The sequence below is a fragment of the Corapipo altera genome, unplaced genomic scaffold (assembly GCF_003945725.1).
Source record: "Corapipo altera isolate COAL_440 unplaced genomic scaffold, ASM394572v1 107, whole genome shotgun sequence".
Taxonomy (NCBI): domain Eukaryota; kingdom Metazoa; phylum Chordata; class Aves; order Passeriformes; family Pipridae; genus Corapipo; species Corapipo altera.
Genome location: NW_020885017.1, coordinates 459,510 through 484,885, shown reverse-complemented (window position 1 = coordinate 484,885; position 25,376 = coordinate 459,510). Strand labels below are relative to the sequence as shown.

General features: G+C 44.2%; 1 protein-coding gene across 6 annotated transcripts in view; it reads left to right on the top strand.

Moving 5' to 3' along the window:
• HTR2C (5-hydroxytryptamine receptor 2C) overlaps positions 1 to 17,267 on the top strand; it is a 212,856-nt gene extending 195,589 nt beyond the window's left edge. For all 6 annotated transcript variants that reach the window (XM_027667676.1, XM_027667675.1, XM_027667678.1 and 3 more), the window contains 2 exons: positions 3,878 to 4,078; positions 13,569 to 17,267. In XM_027667676.1, the coding sequence (XP_027523477.1) occupies positions 3,878 to 4,078; positions 13,569 to 14,398 (1,031 nt within the window). In that variant the 3' untranslated portion in view covers positions 14,399 to 17,267. The remainder of the gene's footprint in view (positions 1 to 3,877; positions 4,079 to 13,568) is intronic.
• The last annotated feature ends 8,109 nt before the right edge of the window (positions 17,268 to 25,376 follow it).

The window sequence follows — 25,376 nt, the reverse complement described above, 5'->3', positions numbered from 1 at the left end:
GAGTACAACACCATAATAACAGTGTTAAGCAACACTTTTAACCCACATACATTAAACCTCTAACAAAAGCAATCCAATTTCATAGCTGCCATCTTTCCTGATGGAAAGCACAAAACATGTAAGGAATCTCTTATCCGACAGGAAATGATCTACTCACAAAGATGCTCTGTGACTTTGCCAAAACGCCTCTAAATTTCTGTATTTTGTTGCCAACACTTTGTGTTCATCTCAGCTGTTCAGTGACACACAGGAACTCTGGTTTGCTTTTTCATCCCAGGGCAGGAGATGAAATCCCACCTAGGGACCATGACTCCTGGTTAAATATAAGTGTTTGTTCCATGTGCCCTGGGAAGAACTCTGATTCCATGAGATGCTGCTCAGCATTGGAGGCTGAAGTAATATTCTGCAGAAGTTTCCTGCCTGGACTTTTATACACTGTGTTTTATTCTGACCAGAGCCAGAAGCCAACACTGATCTAAAAGTAATATCGTTGCTCTGTGCTTTTCTCTGTGAATTTGTCCAGTGTAAACTTCTGGCATTCACAAAATGTCTGGAGGCAAAAAGCCCTGCAGTTTGATTACACACTGGGTAAAGAAATACAAACTTCTGTTCTGATCTGCTGGATTCATCTAATTCCCTTCAGCACTCTCCTATCTGGCCTACCAGCCAGTGCATTAAATATATGATTTTAAGGGCACAGATTATTTCAAGGTAAAAATCAGAGTTTCTTACAAAGAATTTGGGTTTTGCTTACCCAGGTGTTTAGCACTGTTTTGTTCTTTCTGGAGCCAAATTTGCACTGAAATGTGTGATTTCTCTTGGAAATGCAATTGCTACATCTTAGAAGCGCTGGGGTCCAAGAATTCACTTCACTCAGTCATCTGCTCTTCTAAATATATGGTAATTGCTATTCTTTGTCTGTGAAATGAGAGAAAATAGAACAAATTAGAGAACTGTTACGTTCTGCAGATAGAGTGTTTCTAAGGATAAGGTTGCTTTGAAGGTATAACATCGTGAACAGAATATTTTTTTAATCCTTGTTTGCATCTTGGCACAGTCACAGGGCACATTTCCTATGTTTTGTACATTTATTCAAAACAGAATTAGAATAAATCTGTTTTTCATTTTTTACGAATTCCTGGCTTCGTAGGCTGTGTAGGTGTTTTTCAAGCGCACGCACCATTCTTACTTAAAAATAATTACATTTTGAGATAGAGTATATATTATGCCCTTCCTATCAAGGTATAGTGATGTGTTACAAGCTGCCATTCTACAAATTTCCGGAGTGACGTTTTATTATTGCAGATCATTTTAGGAAACCTCCTGAGAAAGTAAAACGTCTCCTCCTATAACTGGCTTTCCAGCTAGAAGTGTAACAGAGAGCCCTGGGACAGTAAAAACTAAAAGGATTAGGCATTAGGAGAGCTCTTGTATCACCTTTATCTTCAAAAACATCCTGACAGGTTGCCTGGGCAGGAACTCTGGGCAGTGTTACCTGGATCTGCAGGTTCCTGCAGTGCAGGGCTGACAGTAGGTGACACCTCCTCGCCTCTATTTACTGTTGCTTTTGCTTCTCCTGTTTTTTTTTGGTTGCAGTGCTGTGCCTGGTTCACATCAATAGCAGAAGTTGTTCCAGGGGGACATGGGAAGCATTTGGGTAGCTCAAAAGAAGAAGTAAGAGAGCCTATTCATCATTCAATAATGCTGAAAACGTGGTTGCTGTAGAAACCTCTCCCAGGTCTAGCAAATGTCAGGAATAAGATTGTACCCACTGCAGTGCCATGGATCAGATTGGAGATGCTCCCACGCACAGGAAGCCTGGAGGCCTGGCATCTCTTTCTGGAGACACTGGAGATTTCCTGACTGTCTGTGTGATGCGGGGAGTAGCCATCCATGTCACTGTTCCCCGGTGCAGAGGCTGCTGCACAGTTATGATCACTCTGGAGGATCTCTTCCTCCATCAGGACACACTCAGGGGCTTTGTGCTCGTGGCTCATTTCAACCTGTAGCAGAAAGCTGGCTCTGGCAACGCAGAGGAGAAGCAGTGAGGTATAAAATGTGCTGAATGTACTTTAGCATGGGCTGGCAGCAAGAGCCTGGGGCTGTGCAGGGAGTACGGTTGCCACTTGTAGGATTTCAGACTTGTTCTTCCCTGGGGCATTCACTGAGGCATCATTAAAGACCCAGCAAATCTGAGATGTGCTTAGCTGGAGCTCTGAGCTCAGTTGCAGGCTGATGGGAATGATGTCCTAAGCAATTGCAAAGTGTGAACATGAGCAGGAGGTGAAGTTTGATAGTAGTGTCATAAAGGGGCTGAGTCATAATTTAACCAGGCTCCGTTCATTTGTACAGCAGAGCTGTCTTTTTAAATAAAGATGCTCCAGCCACAAAGTGGTGCTTTACTTATTTCCCTTCACTAGGGACCTCTTAAATGCTTGTTGCTGTGGAGTTCAGTTCACTTACAGTCCTTTTAGTAGAAGTGGTGCAAACTTGCTGAAATGAATGGCTTATCTCCCCAGAGCTGGGGTCTTGTGTGGGTTTGGTGAGTACTTAACACTTCATCTGTGGGTTTCCTGGTAAAATGAACTAATGTGTCCATCTCGTTCCACTGTGCTCTTTGTGAAAGGTTCCTGGGCTTCTCTGGGACATTTCATAATAATTTACTCTGGTTCAGTTCATCTCAGGCTTCTGCATAAAGGTACCCTGGGTCTCTCTTGGCTGGGTAATTTGTTTCAAAATATGATTTCTGAGACTAATGTTTCATCTTTTCCATTCAAGATCAGTGGGATGGAGCAGCACCATTCTTAATATAGCATTGATTTTGCAGAGTGGTGATTCTGATCCTTGGGGTAAACTTCAAGATTGCTTTAGATATCCACGTTCTGAATGAAGACACAAGAATATCTCGTTACTCAACTATTATGAGGTCTCTCGTGTTTTCAGCTGCTATAGATACTCCTGATTTGTTTTCCTAAGAAGCCCAGAGCTTGGCAGGGCTCTGTTATTGATCTCACACAATCCATTCTGGGCATTGACATGGGGGTATCATTCACAAATCAATTTTTTTCTGAGTTTTAATTTAAATACAACTGCCCCTTGAGGATCTTTCTGGGTCACTTTCGCTCTCAAGCTGTACTTCAGCACTGAATGAACAGTTTAATAAGTGCAGGCACCCAAATGAGCTGCGTGCCAGCTGCTGTCAGACGTAGCTATCTGGTCTGTTCTGTTTGCTGGCACACTTGTTTCTGTAAAGAATAACACTCCGCTCTGTCTACCTTCAAAACAGCTTTAAAATTTCAGCCACTCAGTCCCAGCTGCTCTGTAAGGAGTGTTCCTCTGTTAAGGCACGCTGCCTGGGGAGAAAAGGTGGAGTAGTGTCGTGTAGCTGTGTTAGGCTGTGCAGAAGAACTGCCTGCTGCCTTTGTCCTCAGCAGACAGGAACTGAGATGTACAGATCAAGGGAGCCTCAGAAAGGATCTAAGTGAGGTTAATGCCCCAAAGTGCTTTGCGACCCATGAAAAGAACGTGATGAGGCAGTAACAGAGGAATGTAATATTTGATTTTCTAAAGATACGGTGGAAAGGTTAAGAGAGAGGAAAACAGAGCTAACGTGGTCACTTGAGCGCATTGCCCTTTAGCTGCTGCTCACAGAAATCAGATGTGTGGGAACTGGCCGCGGGTTTATGGAGTGTCCAGAGCCAGGGACTGCCTGTGGAGAAGTCCCGTGAGAGGTTTCTTGTCCCCTCCTCATGCACGTGCCCCTTACCGGTGTCACAGAGTTAAAACACCCTGACGGTTTCTCAGAAATGATGGCCTAGCTCCCCAAATCGTTTCCTTTTCCTTTTTTCCTTTCATTTCTTTTCTCTCTATGTTTCAGATTATGCTTGGCCTTTGCCTAAACAGTTGTGCCCTATATGGATTTCCCTAGATGTGCTCTTTTCAACTGCATCTATTATGCATCTCTGTGCCATCTCTCTTGATCGGTACGTAGCAATACGCAATCCCATTGAGCACAGCCGCTTCAATTCCCGCACCAAGGCCATTATGAAAATTGCTGCAGTTTGGACCATATCCATAGGTAAGCAATGCGGCTCACGATCTTAAACTGTGTCTGAATGAATGATAGTGTTACTCCAATTTTCGTTTAGGGTTGGTTTTTCTTTTTTTTTTTTTTTTTTTTTTTTTCCCTAAGAGGATGCTCAGATTAATTTACCTGCCCTGCATGCCTGAATACAATAACCGATTACCCGGAAAACAGAAGCCTTTCCTTGCAGCTGGTCAGTGACCAAAGCAAGCTGTCATTTTTCAGAGCACCACCACCACGAGGACCACTTTCCATTCGCTGCTCTGCACGTATCAATATGCCGATAACAACAGTAACACAGACAAACGGTGCTTGTAAAACTGCTGTGTAAACAAAGCAGAAAACAGCGTTAGCAAAGGCTCTGGGAGGAAAACCCAGCCAGCACAAACTGCAGTCGCCGCAGTTAAACCCTCTCAAGTTTTGGTAATGGTTTAAGTGAAGCAGCACGGAATTGAAGGCAGGCTATCAGCAAGGTATTTACTGCTCTTGCACAGCCTTTATAGCCTGTATTGTGCTCTGCCACAGCTGGATTGCTGCTAGTACTGAGCTAGCAAGTTTGAAATCATAGTAAATGAGGAGCAGGCATAAAAGAAGACACGTTTGTATCACTCTGATAAAAAACAATAAATAAAGCAGCAGTAAAATAGGAAGAAAAGGCAAAATGATACCGAGATGGCTTTGTAAAATCAGGAATTATGTGAAAAAACCAGTTTTTTCGGAACTCTTTCAATGTACTTTAGGAAAGAGACATTTGAGGCAGGGTCAGAATTGCATGACCATTTCCATCTGTTGTATTACCTTCTGTGCTTGAGTAAAATGCAGTCTTACAAAGATTTAACATTTAATTTCTATTTTATAAAGTGCTCCTCGCTTTCAGTGCTGTACTGCAAGGAAAAACATGTTTCAGGTGCTTGAATTTCTCTTGAGTTTTTGCCTGCTTTAGAAGTGGAATATGATACTGGTTGTGTGGGTGCTGCAGGGACCATTTTTGGGGGAAGCTTGCCTTGGAAAAAGGATATGCAAAAAAGCAAAAAAATATTAGGGGAAATATACGTTCTCTCCTCACATATATAACATCTATTAAAAACAAATTTTTATGTGTCACAAGCCTGCTTCATTTCCGCTAGGGAATACAATCCACAGTGAAATTGGATTGGGTTTAATCAATTCATTTAAGATTTTTTTAAAAAAATTATTATTCTTTTAAGCTCTCTGTGCTGTCTATCTGGCATGGGAAAGAGAGCTGCTGAATTCAGCACATGAGCTGTGAACAAATTCATGTGTGGGATGCTTGGGCTTGATTTACACGGACCGTCCAGGATCAGCACAGGATTCCATGTTCCACTGTAAGGCAGAGGGAGCAGCTGATGGACATCCCCCCCAGCAGAGATGTATAAATCCATCAGCAGCATTAAGTAGTACATTGCAAAACCTGGACAATAAGGCTTCTGTTTCAATTTTTGGAGCTAACTTGCAGATTTCTGCCTGTGCTCTCTTAGAAACTCTGGCTAGTGCTGGAGGTGGCGTCTGTGTTAGTGCCTTGAGGACCAAGCTGTGGTTTGGAGAGTGGGTCCAAGGGATGAAGTACTTCATGTATGGTTTACTGAGTAAGCAGACTTGTAAGAGAATCTGGTACCTGACCAAACAGATGTAAAGACTTCCATAGACCCATCTGTTTCTGGAGTTATTTGGTGGGGATTGGGTTCATGATGATGGAAAATAGGCATGTTATGGACTCTACTGTACCCTGGAGAAAAAAGTACTTAAGCCAGACTAGGTAAGGTGACTTTGTGTTGCTGTGGAGTCCCAACACCTCACCCCTGCCCAGCTTTCTCAGGAGATGTTTAACAACTATGCATTTATGATAGGATGTGAAACCAGTGAAATAATGAAGGCTGAAAGACATAGCTTGGAAAGAAGATTAAATGGCACTTTTCTTTTGTGGGCACACAGTTTGTCAGCCCTCCATAAGGCAATGGATGTTGCAGTTATTCCCCAGCATCCAAAAATCATCAGGAAGAAGCTGTGAGCAGTTGCTCAGTGAGGTGTCTGCAGTGCACAAAGCTTTTAGCCCTTCCCTCCCCAGGCTGGGGAGACACATTGCAGCTGTACCTGTGTGCCCTCCTGTGCTGGGATCACAACTGGGAGGGTGTAAAGCATGTCTAGGCCTTGTTTAGGTTTTGTTGATTCTCTTTGATGCAGACAAGCTGGCCCAGGAGAGTCTTTGGCTGCATCCCTTTTTCTGAAGATACAGGCAGAATCAATACTTCCCTGAGAGACTGTTCAGGGCACTGAAATGTGGTTGGACTTCTACCCTCCCCAGTGCATATGATAGGGTTCACTCATTTACTCAGGCTTTCTCCAGGAGGTTGCATTAAATGGAGAAAGAAAAGTACTCTTGGTATGTATCTTCTTATTTTAGCATAACTATATTTATTTCATAAATGAATTTAGAAATGTGACAGACACAGGAATAAACTGAGCATGGAATGAAAGAGAACTTACCCAAAGTGTATTGTTGCTGTTTTCTGGCTCCTAACTAGGAAAGGCCTGATGAAATCCTGTGCTATTTTCAAGAGGATGAAATAGGTTAAGTAAATCCTCACTTCAGTATTAAGTATCACAAAAGAATTTGTGCATTTCTCTGTGTGATTAAGGAGCAAATTCAAGGCAGCACTTAAGTGCAGGATGGTCAGTTTGCATAAACACCCCTTCAGCTGAAGAGACTTGGAAATGCATTCCATGTAAAGAATCCTGAATTCAGTTTCTGAATCAGAATTCAGAATAAGAAGGGGAAAGCATGTAATTTATCTTAATTTGGTAGCTTTTGCATTCCATTTTTCTGAAATGTTAATGCTGGCAGCAAAATATAAAAGAGGTTCTTTGCTCATTGAGCTACAAATTTGGCAAGTTGCACAATCCTAAACCTATGATTAGGTTTTTAAGTAGGGGAACATAACAGAGTCCTCTGGTCTGTTGACAATTTCTTTATGAATGGGTCTTTTCCAAGTCCTCTTTGTTCCAGATTTAAGTACATCACAGCCAGTTGTCCTGTGCTTTAGCAAATGTAACTTGAGCAAGACTTTTGTGCTCAGTTAGAGAAAAAGTGGGTGCTGTGGAGGGCTGGGCTTGTAAAAATGAGTTTTGTGATAGATAGCACTGTGCTGAGGCTGGAAATAGAAATGTAGGCAACAGAAATATTGAAAATCAATTTTAGACGTGAGCCTGCTGGCGGAATCTTGGCATTGTTTCAAGATTTCAGACTTTGCACAGTTTCAAAGTTTTCACAACTAACACGTGGACTTGACCATCCCACAGGATTCCCTCTGTCCTGCTCTGAGGAGGGTGGCTTTGGGCCACTCTGGCAGTGAGTGGAGACCCCCCTGCAGTGCTCAGGAGGAGTGATGAGGAACTACTCAAACCCTAAGTGCACACCATGTCATACAGGAGAGAGTGTTAACTCGGTAATTTTAAATGAAACAAAATATGTGGAGATGCACACATATTGCCTCTGATACGAAAATAAGTAAACTTTTTTAATTCTGAGGTTTCTTGTGGTCCAGCTGTATGCCTGCTAGCACAAAAGAGTTTTTCCTCTGCTTCCCAGGAAGTTCAAGGTTTGGTCATTTACTAGAGAGCGCAGAAATTACACATGCTACCAATTTTCCAGCTCACAGTTTTACATCCTTAGTAACAAGGTAAATTCAATTTACTTGATAAGTGGCTGAGATAAGGCCATCCTTTAAATTCTGCTCTTTGTATCAGTGCCATAAGCAGACCCCACATGTCTTTTTCTGTGTGTTTGAAAACATTTTCATTCTTTCTCTGATTCACTAACGATATTGTAATTCTGATTTCAGGTAGGTACTGAGGGTTTTGTGTATAAAATAAACTATTCATGTTTAAAAAGAAATTCACATCCCCATTTAACTTTCATACTACTACATTGTTTTATTGAGATGATCTATTTATAAAAGTATGGAAGACATGTGCTACAAGGATCAGTAAATGCTCATCTCAGATTAAGTGATCTTATGTCTAACAGTGTTTTGTTTCTACCCTGGGTGTTCTCTCACACAGCTGAGCAGCCTCATGCATGAAAGCTGTCCTAATGATGTCCTTAAAGAGCCTCCAGGTACAAATTAAGCCTTCCCCTGCCTCACTGGAGATAATCCTCAGTTTGAGGAATATGCTTGGAGTGGCACCACTGATACAAAAGGAGCTGTAGTCTCCTTACAGACTAGGAGCAGTTTGTGCGTGGAGGTAAAGGGTGACTGGAGTACCTCATGTAGCCTCCCCTGGGTCATGGTTTCAGAGCATGTTTAGGGTTGTGATTTGCATTTCTACCCATCATTGTGGCTCTCAGATCAGTGACTTTCTCAGCCAGGCATTTCCATGGCACATGTGCTGATGAGAAGTGTTTGCTCCTGAGCACCCTCAGTTCCCTGCCGGGCGGTAGCTGAAAGGTTGCATTTTGGGACAGGAACACACACACACAGAAATTTCCTTCCAGGCTTCAGGCCTTGCTTAGCATACAAACCTTTGGACATGTGCCGTGGCAAAAAGAAAGGCAAAAACACTGCTAATGAAGAAAGCAACAAATGGAAGGTCAAAATGTGTTCCCGAGGCTTCGCTCAAACCTTTCCCACCACGCAGACGGGCTCTGGCTGTGTTCAAATGTACCATTGGAGAGATGTGGCTGAGCAAACCAAGAGAAGTAATTTAGCAAAGCGGAAGGGCAGACGGGAAAATAATTTATTTCTTCTGTCCTATAGTGGTTTTTTGCTGTTTTTCCATCGGGGTTGTTCAGTTCTCTGCCAAGGCTTAAGAAAAGGTCAACAGCTTGTTCAGGCACAGTCAGTAATGACATTCATCTGTTTGCAGTTGTGCTTGCTGTGGGCAGGGAGATCCTTCAAAGTTTAGCCCCTTTATATTTGACTTTAAACCAATACAAGGCAGGTACTGTTGCTTTATTAGAATGGTTACAAAAAACTAGACTTAATCCAGCCCTGAAGGCACCTTGTTGCAACATTAGTAATGAAAGACATTAATGGTTTGAACACTTTAGCACATTCTTTGATTTTCATCTGAAGAGCTTTGCTTCCTGACCTCAGTGCCTTTTTTTACACAGTGCAAGTCAGGAGGCTGTTGGGGTTTACTACTCACTGTCTGAATCAGGCACTTTGTGAGACACTTCTGTTAAGAAACCAAACAGATTTGTTTTAGTTTAAATATGAAGTTTATTTTTGGTTTATATTTGTTTAAATATGAGGTTAAAGATATGTATTTGAACATGCAATGTTTCCCAATGTTCTTGGGTTTGCAGTGTAGACTGTATCTATGGCAGCCATAGACTTGTTTGGCACACAGATTTCTCTCTGCTTTTTCTTTTAAATTGTCTGTAAACACCAGGAGGATGGCACTGAAGTCCAAAGTCCACTTGCATCATGAGATCCCTGTTTTCTTTAGTGAGGTGGTTGTCCCTGGAGGAAATATCTTCTTGTAGGAGAATGGAACTTACTCCCTTTCTTAGTGGAAATAACCACCAAAGACCACACCTCTTCAGTAATCTCTATCAATCTCATGGGCTTTCATTGCAGAAAACAAGGTATTAAACACAAAACCTGTATTGTTTTTCATTTAAGTCTAAATCCTGGGAATGTCAATTTGGACTTTTTAGCCAGTTTTTTCTCTGCAGCGAGTACAGGTTTTACAAACATGTATTTCTAGTCATTTGGGTTTTGTTTTATTAATGGAGAATCTGTAAAGAGCATCTGTTGCTCTGTGTCCACAGCATCATCTCAGCCCCATTTGGTGAATCGTTCTGCTGGCTTGAGGACATCTTTAAAGCTGACAAGAAGCAGTTAGGACAACAGTTGTAATTGGATTTGTAATCCAGGGGATCTCTCTCTGTCTTGCTTCCTGCTGCTCTGTCAGACAGAAGCTAAAAGAGGGGAGAGGATGGAAAAGATCACATCCATTTTCTGTGGTGTGGTGAAAAGGGATATCCTGCTCAAGCTGCTGCCCGGCAGAAGGTGTACAGAGCTCCCAGTACTGAGTCTAGCAGGGACCTGGTTCTTGGCTCACTGGCTGGTGGTGGCTGTTGTCTCTTCTTGGGCAAACCCAGTTGCCCTGGTTTTGCAGTTTGTACTGCTCAAATATCAAACAAGAGGACCAAGTTTGCTCTGAAGAGCAAAGTGTGATATGCAATAGGCTTGCAAAACTTTCACAATGCAAGTTTTTGGATCAGCCCTGCCTATCTTGGGAAATTCGCTGCCAGCTTAGTTAGAAAGTTATTTGACACAACTGGAAAATACATCCAAGGCTGGAGAACTCAGCTCACTGAATCAGCCTGAAGCTCATGAAATGCTCTGCACTGGGGCTCAGAATGCTGTGCAGGAGAAAGGCTGTGGGCAGCAGTTGGCTTCAGAGCCTCTTTCCTAATTAGACACTCACCCTCACTGGTGTAGCGAGTTTGGCATTCTCTGACCAACTGACCTTAGTTCTTAAGTTCTGAACATCTAAAACCGCTTTGTTAGTCCTGTGGATTGCTTGAATCAAGCAAAGCTGGATGCCTTCTCCATCCTGTTCTAACAGCTGAGCTCAAATCAGGCAGGCATTCGTTACCAGGCACCATGGAATGCTTGGTGGTAAGCACAGCATGGGCTGACCAAGGTACCCCTACTGAAACCAGGGCCAGGGTGTGAGCTGTGTCTGCAAGCAGGTATTGTTGCATTTGGGATTGTGGCAGCAGCATTTTTGCAGTAATCCCCCATGAAGGAAGCCCTTCTGAGGTGTCTGAGGCCTTCCACAGTCACTTCTCACTTACTGAGGGGGTGTCAAGTTAGTTCCTGTTGCCCAGGGTGTGCCCAGTCTTAGTTCCCTTTCAAGCTCAATTGTGCAGTGGATCAGTGATAAATCATGTATTAAAGAATGAGTTACAAAGGAAAAGTGTGAGGTGAAAGAAAGCACTGGAGATGAGGGCAGTGCTGCCCATTCAGCAGTGCTGGATGCTGGCTGACAGCTGAATTGAAGTGTGTTGGCAGCTTATCTGAGGGCATCTTTCTTCCTGCTGCTGCTTTCTTCCTACTGCCTGTCATCAATGCTGAGGTATCTCATGCTCATGCAGAGTTTTAGGCTGCCATCAGTGCTCTTGATTTGTATATTCATCATACCCCAGAACCAGGTTATTCTTCCCAAATGTACTTTATGGGTGTCACATAAATGTCACTTTATATGTAAAGATATCCCAAAGCCTCGTCTCATTTCCCTTGGCTAAACCAATAACAGTAAACTAAATGATGACTACTTCATGAATGAACTTGTATTCATTTTGGAGTATTTCAAAGGGTGGGTGTTATAGAGGTCACTAAAGCATAAAATTATTCATGCAAATGTAATCCCAGTGTAATGCCATTGATTTAATTCAGATTTCATCTTTGTGTAGAGACTGCTTTACCAGTATCCAGCTTCCACCATTTCCAGATGTCTGTGGTTTGATGGAGCCAAGGCATTAGAATGATGTCTTTAATGATGGTTTAATGATTAAATCCCATGATTTAATGGTTCGATGGGATGAAGGGTTTTGCGGTCACAGGGATTTGGCACAGGAGAGGTAACAGGGGTTAACATACTGAAAAGGAGACAACTGCCTTGCCAAGGGTAAACTGATAACCACTGGCATGTAGAGGGAAAGAAGAGCAAATCTTAGAACTAATGTCTGAGCTAAGGAGACACATGGTGGAATCACAGAAGGCATTTATAATCGTTACTTTTGAGAAGAAATTCTTTCACTAGCTTACTGGCACATGGTAATTTTATGGTAATGACAAATTGCAGATGAATTCTCCAGAATCCTGGTAAACACTTAGCTGGAGTGGGAAAAATGCCCTAGTTAATCTCTTTAGCATGTTACTTTTCCCATTTAGAAATTCAGAGTTCCACAGGATTAGCTCTGTGACCTGTGCTATTCACAGTAACTCCAAAAAAAACCTAATCCAGGCCCACCAGTGGCTTCAGTGTGGATTATTTCTTGGGTGAAGGAGCTAAGGAAGGGCATGGCCAGCCCCACAGATGTGTCTGAGGAGTGGGTACTCCATGACAGCCAGGTGGCCAGAGGGGAGAACAGAAGACACTCTATTGCTCTCTAACTGCTTGGATATGCAGGTTTTTTCCTTTCTTTAAAAGGATGGAAAAGAACTTTAAAAGAAATGGAGAAAGATAATCAAAGGCATAGAACGAGTTTGGCATGAGGACAGAGAGTGAACAGAACTGTGTTCTTCAGTTCCAAAAGAGATGTCAGACAAGAGAGATGATAACAGGTCTATAAAATCACTGAGAAGGTGGAAAAGGTGACCAGAAAGTGATTATTTGCTGTTTCTCACAGTAGAGGAACTTATGGGAGTCAAAGGAAATTGTCAGGTAGCAAATATAAAATGAGCAAGAATTACTTTGTTCACATGACAAACAGGTGGGTTGGGGAACTGAAGACCACTGAGAATTGTTAGAAATGAGATCAAGGATTCATGGAAGATAAATCTCTGAAAAGCCTTTTTAAAAACAAGATATGGATGCAAATTCTTGGCTTGGAATTTTTTAAGCTATAATGTTTAGAACTGTCCCCTTTTGTATCATAGCCCTAAACTTCTGTCACCTGTCAAAGACATGAGACAAGAGTAGATGAACCCATGATGGTCTAACTAGAACAGACCCACCACATCTTTTCCAGGTTCTCCTGTACACACAGGATGTGGTATTCCAGCATATATTGTTGATTTTGGAAATATTTCGTGTCTGTCCTGGTGTTTGACTGAGATTCACAGATCAAGGGACAAAGTTTGGATCTCAGAACACATGAAAAGTATTGGATTTTGATCTTGCAGAGACCATTGTCTGCTTGCACTGAGGGAGTCCATTAGGACCCAGAAAGGCAGGAGTTTTGCTTCCATGTGCCCGTCAGGACATGGCAAAAGTGGCAATTTTTTAATCAGTATTATTTTAATTTCTTGAAGAAACTTGCTTTTAAATCTTCATAGCAGTAATTCTTCTGGATTTTGAAAATTTTTCTCTGTAAAATTTGCTCCACTCTACCCTGTGTCAGTGATTTCAAAACCCCCCCAGACTGGCATGGAGTGGCCAGCTGGGGCAGAGCAGGGTAGTGATGGCCTTTTCTCCACCTAGAAATTTCAACTAATGCTAGAAAAATAACTCCATATAGGAGTTGGGCTGCATTCACTGAGTCAGCTGTGGAGCACAGCGAAACTGCTGCTGTTCCCGGAGGAGGGTGTCATTCCCTTTGAGCTGTGCTCCCAGGAGTGTTGTTTAATGAGGTTTTCCCTTTCACTTGAAAGCAGTAACTTCCCTTTCAAAAAGCTTTAGGCAGTGTGATCTGAATGCATGCAGGGCCTGCATCATCTCTGCTGCCTCTTTGGAGCCCCGTCCGTCCATCCAGGTAACAGTCTCTTTTTTGGTTTCATTTTTCTAGGGATATCTATGCCTATTCCAGTCATTGGTTTGCAGGATGACTCCAGAGTGTTTGTAAACGGGACCTGCGTCCTCAACGATGAGAACTTCGTCCTCATTGGATCCTTCATGGCTTTCTTCATCCCTCTCATCATCATGGTGATCACGTATTGCCTGACCGTCCAGGTGCTGCAGAGACAGGCCACGGTGTTCATGTGTGGAGAGGTGCCCAAGCAGAGGAGGAGCAGCGTGAACTGCCTCAAGAAGGAAAACAACACAGAGAACATTTCAATGCTTCACAATCATGAGGGGGCATCTCACTTGAACTCCCCTGTAAATAAGGAGGCAGTGCTTTTCAGGAAAGGAACTATGCAGTCCATCAACAACGAGCGAAGAGCCTCCAAGGTCCTGGGCATCGTCTTCTTTTTGTTCCTCATCATGTGGTGCCCGTTTTTCATCACTAATGTCATGTCTGTCCTTTGCAAGGAAGCCTGCGACAAAGACCTCTTGAGTGAACTGCTTGATGTGTTTGTTTGGGTGGGGTATGTTTGCTCGGGGGTTAATCCCCTGGTGTACACACTCTTCAACAAAACCTACCGCAGGGCTTTTTCCAATTACATCCGCTGCCAATACAAGCCCGGCAAAAAATCAGCACTGCGGCAGAATCAGTGTCTGAATGTTGCTTCAACAGCTTTGTACGGGAAAGATCTGACTTTAACTAGTTACCGAAACGGCAATGAATTCAACAGCATGGAACTAGAAGCTGAGGAGGGCCTGGAACTGCAACCAGGGACTTCGGAGCTCTCCATAAACAGCTGTAATGTTGTAAGCGAAAGAGTGAGCTGTGTGTAAGGGTGACTCACACAGCCTTTTGCTACGGTGTATCTGTAGCCAAAATACGTTGTGTAAAAATGTAAGTGTCGCTCAAAGGACAATGTAAATATTGCATTCTGAACAAAGCTTTTTTTTTTTAAAGAAAAAAAAGAGTTGTCTTTCCAGTCCAGTACTTAAAATCATATATATTAATATACTGCAGTGAAGTTTAAGGTTCTATATTTACTGTTACTAATAGATCAGAACTATTAGTTACTCTGCATATGTCATGGACAAAATGTTTGAATTCTTCTTCCAGTGCATGAACAAAAATGCTGAATATTTATCTCAGGTGGAATTTGCTGGAGTCCAGAATGGCACGTTAATAGTTATATATCAAATACATGCTATTAGACTTGGTCAGTATAACTTTCTTTTTCAAGTTGACAGTAAATATATACTTTAAATCCTCACCCCTATTTGTGCCGTGTAAAGACTTTACAGAAACCCGGCAGAAAGACACCACAAGAGCGTAGTGATGTGCAGGCACCTGGCCAGACATGTCCTGTGTCTTGCTGCCATACTGGGTCTATCTTGCACTTCAGGGGTCCTCTGCTAAATTTTGGCTCCCTCTCCAACCCTGCTGTTTTCTTTCCATTGCACAAGAGGCTCTGGCTCCCCAGGGGAAGGTAGGGAATGCAGTTCTGGTGTGGTTCTGCAGTCCTGGCTGGGATCACTTGCAGACTTGGAGACGAAGCATGAGAGACAAAGTTCTCTAATTTCCACTATTCTATAAATGGAAGGCCTCAGACTCATAAAAAGCCCTCCTTTGGTCTTTCAGAAACCCATGAGGTCTGGGATGGAGCAGGCTGTGCTCAGTGCACTGCCTTCACACGCTGCTGGAGGAGCAGGGGCTTTGGCTGACCTGCAGAAGAGCACTCTGGCTTGGAAGGGCCAGATCTTTGGCCCTCTGGGTCCTCACATCTAGCTATTCTTTAGCTTGCTAGCATTGACTTTTATTTTTCAGCATCCTGGGAGTCGCCGTGCTGGTGGTAGAACACTGCTTTGGGTGTAGAGCAGAGGCTGCTCTGTGTGTGGTGCTGGCCAGGGTCAAGCTGTGAGGAGCAGGATGGACCTGCCTGGGGATGCTGGGGGAGAGGCACAAGTGAAGGGCCCTGCTCCTGCCTCAGGATGGGGTGGGCAGAACTGAGCAGAGCATGTGATTGGAATCATTTGCTGGTGGCAGGGTTCAAAAGCAAATGATGACCAGGGACAGGAAGGAAGCAGACCTGGAGCTAGTCTACAGGGAATATTAATCTGGATTAATTTTTAAATTTGACATATTCCATTTTACTCCCAAAGTAAATTATAGTGTATCATATTAACACCACTTATATCTTTAATGAAAGCATCCACATTGGGATGGAATGCAGTTTAAGTAATCTGCTTTTAATACACACCAGGTACAATTTGAATTAATTTTTCTCTGTGTTCTTGAGTACACAAACTCCCCAAGGCACCGTGTCTCTCTGGCACTGAGTCTCTGGGGTGATGCCTCTCATGCAAATTTCCTTGTGTGGAGTATTGTCTAATGCCAGATATCACCCATAAGGTTTTTATATCTTCATTAACTACTACACAGATGCTGCAGTGCCCATCTAACATGGATGCATTTAGCATCACTGACAGCCTCTGGCTATGATAATCATCAGAACAGAGAACATTACACTGGGCATGGTTAAATCGCATTTTATTAACATGAATTGCTTGTACTCTAAGCTTGCTGTGTTCATTCCATTAAAATTACCTTCTAGAAGAAACAGAAAATTCTGCTAATGCTTTAGGTAACTGCTGTTGTATTGCTGTGTGCAGCAACAACCTTGATGAGGCCACTACTAAAACATAACACAGGGGTTGTCTCTGCTGCTGGCTTGACCCCAGACTGATGTGTTGAAGATGGTCCTCTTTTCTCCCTCATCCCCTCCTGGGAATAATCCGTAGCACTTCCATGCAGGTAGACAAGGTATCCCAGTGCAGAGGTATCCTAAGCCTCTGCTGCTTGAAGAAGGCAGCAGAGATGCTCCATGTGCCAGCCTGCAGATACCACCATGGGTTGAATGCTCTGGAGTCTGCTTCCCTCTCCAAAAACGTCAGGTAATCAGTAGGAAAAGGACTGGCCAGAAGTACAAACTTGGTCCTTCCCTGACTTCTCTTTACCCTGAGTCAGATTTTATTATCTCAAACAGTACAGAAAAATCAGAACCATCACATTGCTTTTTAAGTTGGGTTTTTTTTTCCTTTGGTGAATTTATAGCACACCTTTTCCAAACATGTATATGTGTGTGTGTATATATCTGTGTGAGATTGTACTTATATATATACACATATATACATATTTAAGAGTGAACCGCAGACTTTGAAAGCATTTAGCAATAAGTTGAATTACAGTAGCTTCTAGCACGTGTAAGTAATGAGTGAATAACTCATTTTCACAGCATCCCTGAGCTCAGTAGAAGTCTACACACAGGCCTTGTCTTTGCATAGGAGCCTTCATGTCTTACCCTTGTCGGTTCTGTTGTATGGGCAAAAAAGGGAACCTGCTATACTTGGATGCAAAAAATGGGAACTGAACAGAGAATTTTCAGAATTTTTATAAATGTTTTTAAAAAATTCAGCACCAGAACTGTAAATATGTCTACACAGCTGGACCCATTCTGATGTACACCCCTTGTTTGGATGAACAGCCAAGGGTGCTGCCTGACAGCACCTCGTGTTCTCTCCCAGCCAGTGGGTGACAACATTTTTGTGAATGTTTATATACTGTCACGTACCCAACTTTCTTTGGGTCATTCACATCAGGGTTTTGTGATGCTGCTATTAATTTATTAAAGAAAGTTTGTTGGTTTAATCATTCTTAATTTTTTTTTTCTCCATGGTCTATCAGAAAATAAATAAACGAATGTGCCCTCTCTTTCTTTCATCTGTCCCCAATTAAAATATGTCCTCACCAAAAAAACAAACAAGCAACAAAAAACAAGGATAAGGATGTATACCTGAAGTATGGCCCACAGTTGATGAATCTCAGAAATCACTGTCAGCAGATATCCCAACATTTCCAACCCCAAAACTTGATAAATACAAAAGTGGTGATAGACTATTCCCCCTCTTCAAATTACTCCCTCTGGGAATAACCGTTGAAAATTACATTTTTTAAATTATGTCAGTTTGAAGAATTGATTTAGTTCTCTGAGACTTAACCAAAATCAGGTTGTCCCCACAGCAGTTTTGCTTCTCCTGAGATGTAGCCATTAACCTTGGGGTGCCTCCAGAAACCCTGCCTGGGGCTGTCTGACGTGAGTACCTGCCAGAAGTTTTGTGTGTCCTCAAATCTGAGCTCAGGTATGGTTCTGTCTTACAAACAGTGTGGGTGGTGATGTTTTGTTTTGATTTTGGACTGAGCAAGTGACAACAATTCCTTGGAAATGGTGCCGTGGGCTGTGCTGTTTGCTTTGTTTCCCAAACCAGATGGAGCTGTGCAGGCAGGCTGCCCGTGGGACAGCACACATGCAGAGGCTCCCACCCAGCAAACACACCCCCTTGTTTCACCGGCATCGGGCAGTCTGCTCTTGGGGGCAGCCCAGGACAGAACCAGCAGCTTCCTGGGCTGTAGGGGCTTCCCCACTAGAGGTCAGAATCAAGGCTAGCCATGTAGTTCAGGCACAAAGCCTTGTGGCTGGGCAACCTGGTTTCTAGGCTTGAGCTGGCTCATCCATATCTGTAACCTGTTGCCCCACACAGTCAATCTGGGGTGTAGCACCCATGGGGTCAGCTGTGGTGGCTTTGGGGAGCTCTGCATGCCTCAGAGACAGTGCTTTGAGAAGGCAGCCTCTCCTTCAGTCCTGTGTTTGCTGAAGATAAGAGCAGCTACCCAGAGGCTGTAGCATCTGGGAGGGAATATGATTCAGAGCCAATGCTGAGGAGCCTCGAGGCATCCCACCTCAGCATGGCTCTCTATTGTCATAATGACTATGAGTCTGCAGTAGTTTTTATCTGAGTGATAATTTGAAGAGGTAAATGTTAGGTGATGTGTGAGTAGTCAGTGTGAACAGTGTGGTTCATGCTGTTTTCTCCACAGAGACACTCATGTTAATCATTAGTGCCTTTCTTCTGGAGAGCCCTGCAGAGAGTTTCCTCGCTGGTGTGAACTGTGCCCAATGCTCTTCCCTTCCCAGTCAGCATCTAATGTGCTGGAGTCATGAGGGTCCTGGATATGGAAACCCAAATTCCAAAGGAGAAACATATTTTAAAGAAAAAATAGCAAACCCTAGGAGCTCTGCAGAAATGTTGGTTAACTTTGAGCTGCTGAAGAGTGTCTGATACCGTGGCAGACAAATTATGCTAATCTGGTGTTCCAAAAGCAGCGCCTGTCATGTGATAAATGAGCAGATGTCTCTTGGATGGGTTTCCTCCCTGTGTCACAGTATCATTAGGATAGCTGCATGCCAAGAACTGCACTTGGCTTTGTCTCCATTTCAAACTGGGGTGGAAAAGGCATCAGAAGCTTTTTCCTGGGAAAAATCAGGCAAAGACTGCCAAACCTTGGGCAGGTGCAGCAGAAGGACAGAGATGGGCAGATGAGATGTATGTACACATCTGTGCACATGAACACACATCCCAGAAACCCCAGAGAGCCACAGGAGATGTCATCACACTCTAGTCTTCCCTTGAAAAGATGGGAGTGGCTGAAAAGCTGGGTAGAAAACCTATGATGGGGACATCAAATGTACCTGTAAGTGTCATTGTGAAACGTGAGCTGTTCTAGCGTGCGTGAGTGTAGGTATCAAAAAATGGTTTTGTTTTTTCATTTTTAACCATGAAGTTCTTATTGACTCTTCTGTCTCTCCATCATTTTTTCTTTAAGTCTCAGGTCTTCTGCATGTTTTCTTTTACCCACAACTGAATCCCATGCTCTGAGGCTGTCAGAAGTCAGCAAAATATCTAGGTGATGTGTCATTCCCTCTCAGCTGTGCAGGGAGGCTGCAATCCCAAAACAACGTGGAGATGGAGCGTCTTCAGGTGAGGGATTTTAGATCTGTATGAGACAGACAATCGATGCAGTGAGGCAAACTCACCGACTGAAGAACCAAACCACAACATCTTTAACAAACAGTCAAGTGCGTGAGCTACACACAGAAATATTTTCCTTAAAACTGTCCTAAATCATATGTTCTGCTGACAGCAGGAGGGTGTGTCATGGGGAGGGAGTCTGGCAGCAGCAGGGTTTCCACTCTGGGCAGCCCTCCTATGTACTCCCTCCAAGAAAGTGCTTGTTTTAGGACCTGGCACAGCCTGTCCCGGCACGGTGCCCAGTGGGATTCACCCTTTGCTGAGCACTACAACCACAGAAAAGGTTGTAAGAGCCTGTCCTCCTGGGCCACAGCTTCGAGGATCTGTAGGGGACCTGGCAAGTGAGTAAGCATGTAGTGGTGACACAGGTCCAATAACTCTGGTTGCTCTGGGGTGATGACAGCAAGAGAATTATGCAGCCAATGGATGATAAATTATTGTGGAAAATTGAGACTGTGGAGCAATTACATCCCTCATGAATGTCGTCTTATGTTCTGCTTCCCAAAAAGCCAAAAGATCTCTCAGCAGATAAATGCAATTTCCCCAGAAGTGTCCTGGAATGACAGCTGCTGCTTTGTGACTTGAGTGGGTACCAACACTTAGGGGCTAGGTGACTTGAAAAATGAATCAGGTAGCACCACACAGAAGCATGTTAAATCTACTGTTCTGAACTTTCCTGTGCTTGAATTGTATAAATTGGAGAAATTAATTTTTAATTAAAATGCAGCCAAATTATGCAATGTATACTAGTGTAAACTAGTGCCTCTTAGACCACTGCATGGTTGCACTTGCTAAAAATTAGAGCAACTTTACGTCTGTGTGTGCTGCTGATGTCTGTGTCTCTCCTGCAGAAGGACCAGTGGATGCCACTGACAGATGCTCATCAAAGACACTGAAGCTTTTAATCAGGGTCCTTTTCCCTGACTGGCAGCTAGAACAGCTCTTCCGTGACATTTTGGGGAGGAAGACTTCAGTGCCCCTCCTTTTGGGCCTGCACTTCCCAAAGATCATGACACTGCTGAAAGCAACAGGTAAGTGCAAATGCCCAGCAGAGATCTCAGCTGTGCTGGAGGTTCCTTCCCTACAGGCACATGTCCCAAAATGTCTTCAGAGAGGATCCATGGATTGCAGTGTCTCCCCCAACGAAGCCATGGCAAGGTTTGGTCTCCTCACCTAAGTACTCCTCCCCCTTCTTTTTGCAGCTCAGCCACATGGCTGGCACACGGGTGGGCTGACCCCCAAGTGACCATTTTTTATCTTGCACCTTCTCTAGGTGTGGCTGAAGAGAAAACTGCCTGCACCCTCCCCCAGTGTGTCCCATGGTGGCAGTCAGCAAAGTGCTGGGATGCGTTACTCCCCCTGTGCCACACAGTGGGTGACGCAGCACACTGTGCTCGGTAAATGGTGGTTTTTCTTACCCAAAACTTTACTCCTGGAGGGTAAATGAATGTGATTACCTGTTGCTCTGTACTTAGTTGGCATTTCTGCTTTAAAAAAATAGGTGGGAATGTGTGCTGGGCCTGAGCAGTAGCCCTGGTGATAGGCACAGTGTGGGGACACAAGTCAAGGCAGGGGCAGAGAGAGCCCTGATAATGAGAAGGAGCAGAAAGGTTGGCTTGTTCCTCCCAGCAGCTAAAGAGGGGCAAAACAAGCTCTGCATCAGGATAACAGGGAGTGCTTGTTCTGGATAAGGAGGGACAAGTTATTTAGGCCAGAGGAAAACACTGGTATACAGAAAGGGTAGAAATAAGGTAGGAATTAAAAGCAGGTTTCTAACAAGTGGGGTATTCCAGGTTTGGGACTGCATTTCCTGCTGAGGCAGCAGTAACAGCAACTGAAAAGCTTATTGAGGGCTCAGGTGTTGCATTCACACAGGAATTTATGCTCTAGAGGTACAGCAGGAGGGCCCAGCTCAGACCTTTTTTGTCCTCAGCCTCCTGTTTGGCAGAGCTCAGGCACCAAGCCAGGCATCTGCACAGCAGGACCAGCCCAGTGACACATCCCAGTGTGGGAGGAAAAAAACATCTGGAAGCAAGAACACTATTTTTAGGTTATGGTCCTTCCACAAGTCCTGGCAAAGCCATGAAGAGTGACAACACAATTTTGGAGGAAGGCAGGCGAGGCCGTGTCAAGTCAGTGCATCTCCCACAAACAGGACAACGTGAAGCCGAGGGATCATGAAGGCTGTGTGTTCCCAGTCCCCAGTTGTATGAAGTAATATTTCACTTGCATTCTTGGAAGCATCCAGAATCAACCAGCTTGGCCAGTCCAAGCCTGACTGCATGCAGTCCTGTAAGTATGTTTTGTTTACCTGCAACAGCATTTTCGTGTGCTCTGGAGAACCACAGTGTTGAGGTAATGCCCTTGCTGAGGCTGCCATTATCTGATGTTGTTGAGAAAACACTGGTGAGCAGCTTTCAGGACTGAGCCTGCTTTGTGCTTTCACTGTCTTATGTTTTTAATGCTTTTCTTTGTTGCTGTAGCTGGGAACTTCATGCTCTTGCTTCAGTAAAATAAATTGTGCTGTTGGCCTTTTAAGCTCTCTGTTGTTAAAAGTGGACTCTACTGAACCTGGCAGGCAACAGAGTTATTGTTTTCTTAGCATGAGCGTTTCTAAATAAATTGGCATGAGGGGCACAAACTTCTGGGCAGCTACCAACCAAGATCAATTTGAGAGTCCCAAAGGCTGGGACATATTTTCAGTTCAACAGTTAAGAGCTGGAACATCATCATTTAAAAGGCAAGGACTATTCTCTTGTGGGCTTCATGTATCAGGTGGGGACCTCTTGGTGGCACAGCCCCTCTCCCAGGCTCTCTGGGCAGCCCTGGCTCTGCAGTGAGACACTGTGAGGGTGCAAGAAGCTGGTGCCAGAGTGAGGCAGGGACACCCAGCAGGGCCTCCAGTTCGAGCTGGTGCTCAGTGGCATGAGTGAGGGGGGAGAGGGCAGGGGCTGGTTTTGGCTGGTACATGCCCTGGTTGACACAGCTCTGGTCAGAGCAGCAGCGCTGGGCCGTGGTCATGATGCCACGAGGCACAAGGTGATGTTCCCTGGCAATCAGTCCAGAGCTGGATGATGGAACAAAGGTGTGACACTTCTCCACTTAACAACACAATAGGAACAAGACTCCTCTTTCTGACGGTGACAGAGCCATTATCCCCTCTGTTTTACTTTCGTGCGCTAAGCGCTGAGTTCTGGGGCACCGATGCTGCACCTGCTTTCCTCCTCCTCCTCTGCGTCCAAGCACAGATGCTGACACCCAGTGGCCATGGAGTTCCAGGCGCCTGTACGAGACGAGAAATTTCAGCAAAGATGCCTCAGCCGGTGAGACACAACTTCCACCTTTTGATTTCCTCGAGCGCAAGAGGAGTAAAGAGTTCCTGAGGGATCACAGAACGGGTAAGGCTGGAAGGGAACGCTGGAGCTCATCTAGTCCAACCTCCCTGCTCAAGCAGGGTCCCCAAGCACACATTACCCAGGATTGTGCCAGGTGGATTTGCATATCTCCAGAGGACACTCCACAACCTCTCTGAGCAGCCTGTTCCAGAGCTCTGGCACCCTCAGAGTGAAGAAGTTCCTCCTCATGTTCAAGTGGAACTTCCTGTGTTCCTGTGCTCTTGTAAAGCAAGATGCCAGCCTTGCTTTATGTCTTTCGGCCATTGGCAGGTTCTAGTGGTTGAAACACTTGTATTCAGAGGCCACTCAGAAAAATGATAAAAAGTATGAGGATGGATATGAGGAAACAGATGATAAACTAGTTTTCAAATTATTCTCTTGCTGGCATCTTGAAAATATACCTCAGTGAGAGAAGGAGGGTGATTTTTGAGTTCAGAGGCCTTGGCATTCATCTTCCCCATTTTTCTACTTCCCAAAAGCAGTTAGACTATGACAGACTAAATTGATTTTGCATTTCCCTCCAGCATGCACAGGATTGTGCTTTCATATGTTTGACAAGTATTGACATTCTCTGGGGACAAAAAAGCTCCATAGGAAAAGTTGTTTTTATTCTTCAGCAAATGGCTCTAAGACTTTATCAGTCAAAGACAGGCCCTAAACTCAAGGGTATGCAAAGACAAAGACATGCCCCACCAGACATGTGGAGCTCTGGCAGTGACAAAACGTGGAATCCAGACATGAGCTGGGAACAATAAGAGCAGAGCATGTCAAAGGAGGGATTTTAAAAGTGCTTTACAAAAAATATTAATTATGGACTAAAGCAAATGAACTAAAACACTGTAATGAGAGTGCTGTGTGAAAGAAATACATAATCAGTGTTAATGCTACAAACACAGGGAGGAAAAACCCATACTACTGAAATTCTAGTGAGGTTCCGGATGTTAGGAAGACTGTTGGACACCTATTAGGACTAAATTTTGCAGATGCTGCAAACATGATGCTGTGAGAAAGTGGGTAAGGGGTGTTTTACTGCTGCTGCAGTGAGGACCCTCTGCAGGGATGAGTTTGGGGAGCAGGGAGCCCTGCACCAGGGCCAAGCCCAGTTTTCCTTCCCTAAACACTCCAGTAAAGCTGCTGCGTGCAGATACCATAAGCAGATGTACTTAATTTATCACTCTGTTACTAGGTAGGTTTCTAGGCAGCCTTCAGCCTAACTTTTGTATTTTGTGGTTACTGAAATAGCTCTGATCTTCTTTGAGGTGAGTTCTAGCTGTAGAGGGACAACATCCATTCCTTTGCCATCTCTTGCTTGCACCTGTGAGCTTTAATTCTTCCCTTCTTACCTATTTTTTGGGCAAAATTGGACTAGAAACTGTAACCCAGCTTAAACCCATCCAGTAGGTCGGGGCTGCTGCAGCATTTGTCCAACTCTAAATGCCTGTGCCCAGCCTTGCCACCTGGTGAAGTAGGTGAGATCACACCAGATGTACCCAGGACAACTGTGTGAGCTGCCTGCCCTACTTTTCCTCTTGGGGACATTCACAGTGCACTCATGTGGTTTTAGTAGACATCTCAACCATTAAGAAGCTGTCAGAAAATCAGAGGTTCTGAAAACCCATAATCCAAATGCTACCCCATTCTGGATATGCCAAATTCCTCCTGAAAGTACCCAGAGCCCTAGAACGGGCTTGGCTGAGCAACTCTGTTTGCAACTCTGGTCTTGCAGAGATCCAGGCTTGGTCCTACTGAGACTGTCCTGCCTGATGGCCCATCCCTCTGAAGAAAGGCTCACCCAGCCCGTCCTCCAGAGTGAGTCAAAGCCAAATATTTGCCCTGACCTGGCCAGGGGCAGCCATGGTGTAGGGATGTGCAAAACACCTGCTGGGGACCAGAGAGGGAAGGAAGAGGACCCAGCAGTTGGCAGGAGGGCACAAAGCAAAGAGCTGTTTTCTCCTGTGGCACATAGGAAGAGATGCTGTGCTGAGCCTTCTGCATCTGGACTGTTGCATGAACCACCGCTGAATTGCTCTGATGAGCATGTTTTGGAGATGTCTGCAGGACAGGTCTCCCTGAACTGGGGCTGGGAGCTGCTTCTGGGCCAAGCCAGCTTTATTCTTGCTTTTTCCCCCTCTCTTATGGTTCCTTTCACCTTCTCTGTTAAATCAGTAAATGCTTTGCAAGTCCAGTTCCCTTCTCCAGTTCTGATGGGCTACATTCATCAAGGTAAAACACAGTATTTCAATGCCCAGTGCATGTTCACAGCTGTTTTTAAAAGTAAAACCATCCTATGCTGGCTGGCCAGGAGCCCCAGGAAACAGGAGGGGCAGAGGTTGTGCCTCAATGAAATTGCAACAACCATGAAACTTCATTTCTTCTCCAGCCTATGCACAGAATTTTTTTTTTGTTGGTTCTTTCCTTCTTTGGTTGCTCCCCAAATGACATTGGGCTGTTGCCCACTTAGCAGTGGCAGCAGCTGATAGGGACTGAATAATTTT